This window comes from Gaeumannomyces tritici, assembly GCF_000145635.1.
Source record: "Gaeumannomyces tritici R3-111a-1 unplaced genomic scaffold supercont2.8, whole genome shotgun sequence".
NCBI lineage: Eukaryota > Fungi > Ascomycota > Sordariomycetes > Magnaporthales > Magnaporthaceae > Gaeumannomyces > Gaeumannomyces tritici.
The window spans coordinates 458,098-466,207 of NW_008804552.1; the positions used below are offsets into that span (position 1 = coordinate 458,098).

General features: G+C 59.0%; 1 protein-coding gene across 1 annotated transcript; it reads left to right on the top strand.

Annotated features, from left to right (window-relative positions):
- Nucleotides 1-174: 174 nt before the first annotated feature.
- GGTG_12279 (hypothetical protein) lies at nt 175-2,285 on the top strand. The gene is made up of 3 exons (XM_009230176.1): nt 175-325; nt 452-991; nt 1,083-2,285. The coding sequence occupies exons 1-3, from the start codon at nt 202-204 to the stop codon at nt 1,715-1,717; spliced, it is 1,299 nt and encodes a 432-aa protein (XP_009228440.1). The 5' UTR covers nt 175-201; the 3' UTR covers nt 1,718-2,285.
- Nucleotides 2,286-8,110: the final 5,825 nt, after the last annotated feature.

An 8,110-nucleotide genomic window follows, 5' to 3' on the forward strand; every position in this document is an offset into this window, starting at 1 on the left:
AGTTTAGAAAACAATGTGTTCTTGTTTTGAAGTCGCCAAATGAGCAGTCCTGGAAGTTTGTCAGCCGCTGGTCATGTATTTCTAGTGGAAGCACCAGACAGAGCTCCTGCCCCACCAAACGAGCAATAAAGTCAAGGACCGTCATCGCTAAGGCGCAGCCACTCGAGAGCACTCGCCCGAATTCCCCAAAACAGACAGCAGATGTCTTTGACATTTATCACACTGATTGCAAAAACCCGACCAAAGATGGAAATCTCAAACCCACGACGAATCCTGGTCGTGTCGCTTAAAAGCGACGCCGAGCTACTTGGCAAGTTCATCAAAGGTCTGTTGGTGATTGGACCCCCACCATGACTACCTACAGCAAAGGGGGACGGACACACCATAAGATATTCTAGAAACACAACTATGCATACTGACATTGGAACCCCTCCCCCCCAAAAAAAAACAGACCTCACGGGCTCGCACCCGTCCCCCTCCACGGCCGTGGACGGCGCCGACGGGGGCCCGGGGCTGGCGGGCACTACGCACGAGTTGGCGCTCAAGACACCCTACTACGCGGCGTCGGTGCCCGTGTGGCTCGACACGGTCGGCGGCGCCCCGGGCGACTGGGCCGACTCGTTCCTGTCGGACGAGGCGCGCGAGGTGCTGGGCGTGCTGGGCGGCGTCGCCGTCGTGTTTCCACTTGGTGGCGGCGGCGGCGGCGGCGGCGGTGGCGGTAGAGGTAGCGGTAGCGGTAGCAGGGACCTAGTCTCGGCGGTTGGCCGCGTCGTCCGCGAGGGCCTGGGCGGCTGGGACTGGGACGGGGTCGGGCTGGCGGTCGGGGTGGGCGAGGCACCGGCGGCGGCGGCTGCGGGAGGAGGAGGAGAGGACTTGCTGGGCGAGTGGGAGGAGTGCTGCGCCGAGGCGGGGCTGGAGTTTGTGCACGCCAGGCCGGGCGGCGGCGGCGGCGGCGGGACAGGGGATGGGGGGTTGAGGAACGAGTTTGGCGGTTGGTCATCCTTTTTTTTCCTTGCCCCGCCTGCCTGAGGATTTATGGTTTGCTACGGAAAATAAAAACGTTGCTGACAAAAGCGATGCAGAGAAAACGGGCATCCCCCGGGTGCTCGAGGCGCTGCAGTCCAACGACTGGGCGCTGGACGTCCCCCTCGACGGCCTGGACTACGACGACGACGACGACGGCGACGGCAGCGGCGACAACGACGACGGCTCCGAGTTTGGGGACTTTGCAAAGGCGGCAGGCGGCGGGAAGCCCACGGACCTGGATCCCGCCAGCCTCGGGTTTGGCTTCGACAAGGCCGACTTTGAGGGGCTGCGGCGCGCCATCTGGAGCTCGGGCGTGGAGCCGGAGGCCGAGGACGACAGGGCCGGGGTTGAGGCGGGTAGTTCCTGGACGGCGAAGCCGAGCAGTAGTGCTCAAGGCACTGCTGCTGCTGCCGCTGCTGCTGCTACTACTACTACTACTACTACTACTACTACTACTACTACTTCTACAGCAAAGGGGCCAGGAGACACCGATGGTGACAAGGAAGGGGGCAGCGGTGGTGGTGGTGGTGGTGGTGGTGACGAGGACAGCCTCAGGCAGGAGGACGTGGAAAAGGTGGAGGCCATGATGCGAAAGCTGCTCGCGGCGCGCGAGATGGGCGCCGGCATGCCCGAGGAGCAGCGGCGGCGGCTCGCGGCCCGGGCGGTGGGCGAGGTCATGAGGGAGCTGTAGGCTGGGAGGTATAGGGTTGCTTCTACTGGATGACGGGGAGGAGGCCTCTACCCTGCCGCCCCCAACTCGAGCCCCGTGTCTGGCCAGATGTCGGTTGGCTGGTACCACCTATTTTGTGCATGTATATGCCTAGGTGCCTACCCAAGGACGTGTGTTGGACTTGGCACTGCCGGGAATCCTCCTGACAAGAAGACGTGGGCAAGGCTAACCGGCCGAGTGATATGGCATGGATCGCCCTGCCTTGTTAAAAAAAGGGGAAGACGGCGAGGACCGATCTGGCCAAAGATGCATAATGGATGGCAGCGGGCTGTTCTCCACTGCGGCGGCGGCGGCGGCGGCAGCAGCGGCGGCTTGTTGACAGCGGCCTCCCGGTCTCGGGCTTGGTTTCGTTTTGATGGTTTCATTTTATCATTTTTTTTGGACCTTGTTTTCATAGGTATCTCCTAGAACGGCCTTCCCCCGGTGGTATAGAGCTGCTTGGAAAGGAGGTGTCAAAGTTACAACATGTCGACATCTACCGTGACAAGCACAGTATAGTTGTCTACGCGCCCTCACTCACGTCACCCGGGGCGTCTCGCCCGGCAGCAGCAGCTTGGCGCGTCTGCCCTACGGTTATTGTCTGCATATGCACGGGGGTTGGTTCGGGGCGCGTGGAGAAATCAAAATGAAAAGAAAGAAAAAAAAAGAGAGAACAGGATGATGGAAGCATCCCACGTTCCTTCTCCCAGCCCGCGCCGTCCCGATCGAGAGGGCAGGGGGAGTGGGCCGGGGGACGGGATCCGGTGGTGGGGGGGAGATGGCAGGAAAGCGGACATCAGGGCATCGAGACGTCAGACAGGACCGTACCCTGGGAGGTTACACTGGCAGGAAAGTCAGTGTCGGCCAGATTGGGAAAAATGCACGACACGGGCGCTGCTTTGTTTGGATGCTGCGCCTGGGTCAGGATCAAGTCTGGCCTGGTGTCTTCAAGATCAACAAATCCGCCAGCCTGACTCGGCGCCATGGATCGAGACAAGAGTTCGAGCAAGGGGCTCGATTCGCTGCAGTGCGGCAGTGCTCCACTCAAGGAGCTCTTATAGGCCCCTCTGTTATGTAGCGCAAGCCCCCTCCCCTCGACGCGTCATGCGAGGCGCGTTTTGGCCGGAGCAAGGGCAGCCCGTCGTTCAACACAACGTCAATATTGACATGACATGTTTTGGGGTTTGGGGTGGCACGGGAAAGAAAACAAGCCCATGACGGTGCATTTTCTCCTCGACTTCTTTCACCGCCCCCGGCCGGGGCGAGCCTGGTTGCTTGTCAGAGAACCGGGCTGCTTGGACCAGACCGACTGAGCCACCCTGGAGTCTTTTCTGGTGGGGTGAAGAAGAGGGCGAGAGGGCTGGGGCTTGATGATGGGGAGCAGCAGATAGGTTCAGAAGCATTCTCGTTTCACCATGGATTGTCGCGTTGGGCTCTTCCAATTCCCATCCATGGCTCAAGCTGCCCGCTTGTGGGGTCTCCTTGGCATTTGTAACGACGGGGGTCCTGGCGCGGGTGAGGGAATGCGCAAGCACTCTGCCGGCCGGGAATGCGGCGAAGCCAAGCGACGAAGAAGAGGAGGGAGAGAGAGAGACGAGGGAGAAAAAAAAAAAAAAAAAGGGGTGAGTGGATGCCCGAGTCGTGTGGTTCGGGCTTTGAGGGGAGTGTCGCTCAATATACGAGCTGGCAAGTTGAGTCTAGAGCTGCCATTATCATTGTGGTTATGCATGATGGGCCGGCTGATTGATGACTTGTCTGTTTCTGGTCTATGCTACGCACTCGGCCGGCTGTGCCTCTTTCAGGAATCCCATCCCGGCAGCTGTGCTTGTCAATTGGGTTGGCATTCGCTACCTGCACACAGGGAGACAGTCCATGCGACCCCGCCCCGCCCTGCAGGGTCATGTTCGTCTTCACCGATCTGACGCCCACTCACCGTCACACATCCAGCCCGCCCCCTTTTTTTTCTTTCTTTCCTGTCGGCATCTTTTCTGTCCTTTGTCGTGGTCGTTCGTTGGGGGAAAGGTGGTGCATCGCACCTGCAGAGTCCGTCCTTATGCATGCATGCACATGCACCACCCCACCCCATCGTTTGTTCTCCCTAGTACTGTGTGCGCGCGAACTGGGGCCCGGCCGTCGGTTTGCTTCGAGTGTGGCAGGCAAGGTGAACCATGCGAAGCGTCGGACGGACGGCCGCCGCCTCAAAAAAAACAAAAAAAAAAACGACGCCATCGCCCGCCCCCTTTCGGGACACAAGAAATCGATGCCCGTTTTTTTTTTTGCTCGTGAACCTTTCCCGGGCTGCGGGACGAGACGGTGATCCCCGCAGAGTCCTAGATTCCCTGGTTTCGGCCTAGGCTGTCTTCGTTTGCTAGAGCCCGCACACTCACTCATCCTCCTTTCCATCGAAATCGCAGCAGAGCGGACAAGCGCCGCTGAGGCTGCAGGAACAAACCTGGCCAAGAAGAAAAGGGCTCGCATATTGAATCTCACTGCATTATGCGTACTATGCGTACTGTGTGTGGGTGGTATCCTGCTGTTTGGTCTAGGGGCACACACACACAGCACAGCTGTCCAGTCGGAAGCTCGACGCTTATGCAGGTACCTGGGGGAGTGAACACATGTCGGCTGACGGAGGACTTGCGGCTATCAATAGACCCCCCAACGCGCGGGCTGGCTGCAGAAGGAAAAAACAGCAACAAAAGATGCGCGCCGGCTGCCCGTCAAATATAATACCGCCCATCTAACCTTGGTACAGCCGGCTGAAGACCCCAGCAGGGGAGGGAAGGTCACAGCCGGGACCGATGAGGAGGAATCGGATGGAGGAGCTGACAAGGACAGAACAAACGGTCGATCAACACGTGACACCCGTTGCCGCGCCGTGTGTTTGGCGATGCGGACTGGACGGGAATTTGTGGCGCCCTAGGCAGAGACGGCCGGTCGATGGTTTGGCGTTGCAGAAGCGGGTGAAACCCTTTTTGGGACATTTTTCTTCTCGGAGCCACCCATCTCGAGACGGCAAGTTCCATGGTAAGCGACGCAATCGACATTTCTTTGCCGGGTGCTACTTTTTTCCCTCTCTCACAGGTGCCTTCGAGGCGCGTCTTGGCGGCCGCCCCCTTTTCCCTGTCCTCCCCCATGTTCGCCCGCCCTATTCGTGGAAACGGCCGGGACGCAAACACATGCGATTGGCCTGATACGGCACGCGCTGGACCAACCAACCCACCACCCCACACAGAAGTCAACCACCCCCCCCTTTTTTCCAGACGAATTCTTTTCCAGAGCGTGGACACCACCGGCAAAGAAAAACAAAAAAGGGCGTCGTCCGCCTGACAGCTGACAGGGCGAACCGGGGCGAGCGCTCGCTCCGACAGGAGCGCGACTTGTGCAGCCCCCGTGGGACCGTCTACCTAGGGACGGATGGGGAAGGCTTGGCCGGACCAGTCAGAGTTCGCATCGGGGGCCAGGCACCGTGACACGTTTCCTGTTCTTTAGCGGCAGTGAACCCATAGCGTCGGGATGGTGGCGACAGGAGAAGGAAACCCACACGGAGGCTTTCGGCCAGCGTCTTACGGCCTTCCCTGTTGGTGGCTGTGTGCCCGTGTGTAACGGGCGAGTGAGGAAAACAAATGGGATTCACATGTCCCATCACCCATGCGTGCCTGGCTGGCATGATCGATCACGTTTTCTGCACTCGGACCTTTTTTGCCCGGCTTTTGGACTTGGCTTGTTAGGGACACGGTACTGTGCAAACGGCCTGTGTGATGGTGTCGTTGTTGATCGATAGCGTCCAAGCCAGACCTTGACGGGGCCCGCCGTCTAGCGTAGCATTGCCTTACTGTCAGTCGCGGCGGTGGCCCGATTCCACGGCATTGTTCTCGTGTGGGATAGGGAGAAAAAAGACTGGGTTTGGGGGTGGTTGCGTTGCTCGACTCGTCCACCTTCAGTCCCCACAGTCTGGACCTGTTCTGCTTGCCCTTTGCCAGACGCTTTTGAACAAAAGAAAAAAAAACCCCGCGGCATAGATTGAATAGCCCGCAGCTTCTCACCGGGCCCAGGCCAAACCCTCCCACCCTCGTCATCGAAACGCGCAGAACCAACTCCCTTCTCTCTCTGTGTGTGTGTGGGAATGGAATGTTGGAGAGCCAGTCGGCGGCCCCAGCTCGCCCAGGCGCGCCAGGGCGGGCATTGAAGCCCAAGACGTGACCCGAAAAAAGGCGGCGAGCAGGGGGGTTGATGGTGGTGAGTTGTGGGTACCTGTACGGTGCCGAAACGCCCCCAACCTTTCGTAGCGCGACACACTGTCCCCATCGGCCAGAACAGTGCGTGCGTGACCGTGGTTCCGCCTGCAACAGTTAGGGGATCCTGGCAGATCTCTTGCCTGAACTGAGCTGGTTGATGGCAGAGTCAGACCCAGGTGTTCTCAGTGCGAGGACGGACAGCAGGCGACGGGAGCCTCTTCTTTTTTTTTTTTTTTTTTTGCATGTCAATCCTTCCCACCACGCCAGGGCGCGCTATATGCGGTCAAGTGGGCCCTGACGAACGGTCGAGAGCGAGAGCGAGAGAAAAGCCCAGGCACGCCAGGCATGGGGATCTGACGGGATGGGGATGGCGTCTGGACGGTGTCGTCCCATGTTGCGGCCCGGGTCTGCTGTCTATTGACAGAGGATCGTCTTGGTTCATTTGAAGTCGACGTCCTTCTTCCTTTTTCCTTCCCTCACCTGCGCCCAGAACCGAACCCCACGAGAACCTGAGCGGATCCTCGCTGGGAGAGCTGGCGATCTCTTGCCTTGTCTCACCTGCCCTCTCCCGCCCGGGCCTGCCCACGAGCCCACCCTGCCACCCCTGCCTTTTGGGATGTGACCCTGTTTCTCATGCGGTGCGTCCGTCAAGGGGGAGGGGAGGGAGGGGCTGGCTGGTACGTGCATCAACCTACGCAGGACTGGATGCAACGGAACACTCCTCCGAAGGGCAAACCCGGCTTTTGGTGGGGAGGGGGACGGCCAGCACAAGCCGTCCTGCACCGATGCGGTGGCCAATCGTCCAGCCTGGATGGGCGATGGACGATTTGGTTGGTCGTGCCTGTGGTGACCTCGCGCCCGAGTGCCGGAAGACGGGGGTGGAGGTCTGGGACCAGCACACACCACGTCGCGTGGGTCGAGAGAGAAAAAAAAAAGACTCAAGAACGATGGTCACAGCATGCCAGGATAGGCTATCCGGGTTGGAAGTAAATATACTTTGGTTGCTGACCGGCTTGGATCAAGAAGCTTTCGTATGCGAGCCCTCACCTTTCCCTCCGAGGCAACGCGGAGCGGGGGGTCGGCGACAGGAACGCGCGATGCCCTCAACCCAAGTGGAATCCACTGGACCTGCAACGAGTTATGCACACACACTTGATCTGTGCCACTGTACAAAGAGCGAAAAGAAGTGGGGAGCCAAACACAACAGAAAAAGGGGTTCGGGGGCACAGACCGGTGCGGATTGGTCAGGTACCGCACTGTGTGGCACCATGGGTCCCGTTGTGCTCCCCTCTGACGCCACCTACCATCAGCGAGGGAAATAAACAGTAAAAACCCACCTGGTTAAAACTGGAGATCACAGGGGTAACGAGAGGGTGGTCACGTGCTGGCATGAAGTCACTACCATTGTTGAAGTTGGTGAAAGAAAGAGAGAAATCGAGAAAAGCTTTCAAAGGACGAGAAATTCTTGAAGTCTCGTGACATCCCCCAAGTCACTACAACCCTGCGATTTCCCCCCTGTTACTGGGTGGGTTTTTACTTTTTATTTCCCCCGCAGATGGTATCACCCCCAAGCCTCTTCCCCACCCCTGGTGCCCTGGTGCCTGGCGCTTGGCTGGCTGGTGCTTGCTGTGCCGGGATCCAGCGTGCGGCGAAAAAAACGACGGATTGGTCTGGTCTGGCCGTTCTCCCAAGGCTAGCCCGGCCTGCTGCCCAGCTCAGCGCTCACCCGTTCGTCTTGCCTGTCTGTGTGGATGGGATGTTCCTGACCGACGCGTTGGGTGCTTGCGCTTTTTAGGGCGGGGGTGTATGTGTGTGTGCGCCACCCACCACGACAGGCAAGACAGACAAGACAGGCACCAAGCCAATCCAATCCATCAATGCGTCCTTTTTTTTTTNTTTTTTTTTTTTTTTTTTAGGGGGGCAGCAGCAAAGAACAGAAAACATTTATGCCCCATCGGCCAGAACCGCAGTTCGAACCCCATCGAACCCTACACCACCAGCACTGCTCCGGGCAGGCCATCCATGGGGGCGGCGTGCGCGGCGCATCTTTCCTGTTGGGTCCATCAGTCCGTGTTTATTTGGTTCGGTCTGGGGTGAGTGAGCCAGCCAGTGTGGGTGGGTGGGACGCGGGCAAGCG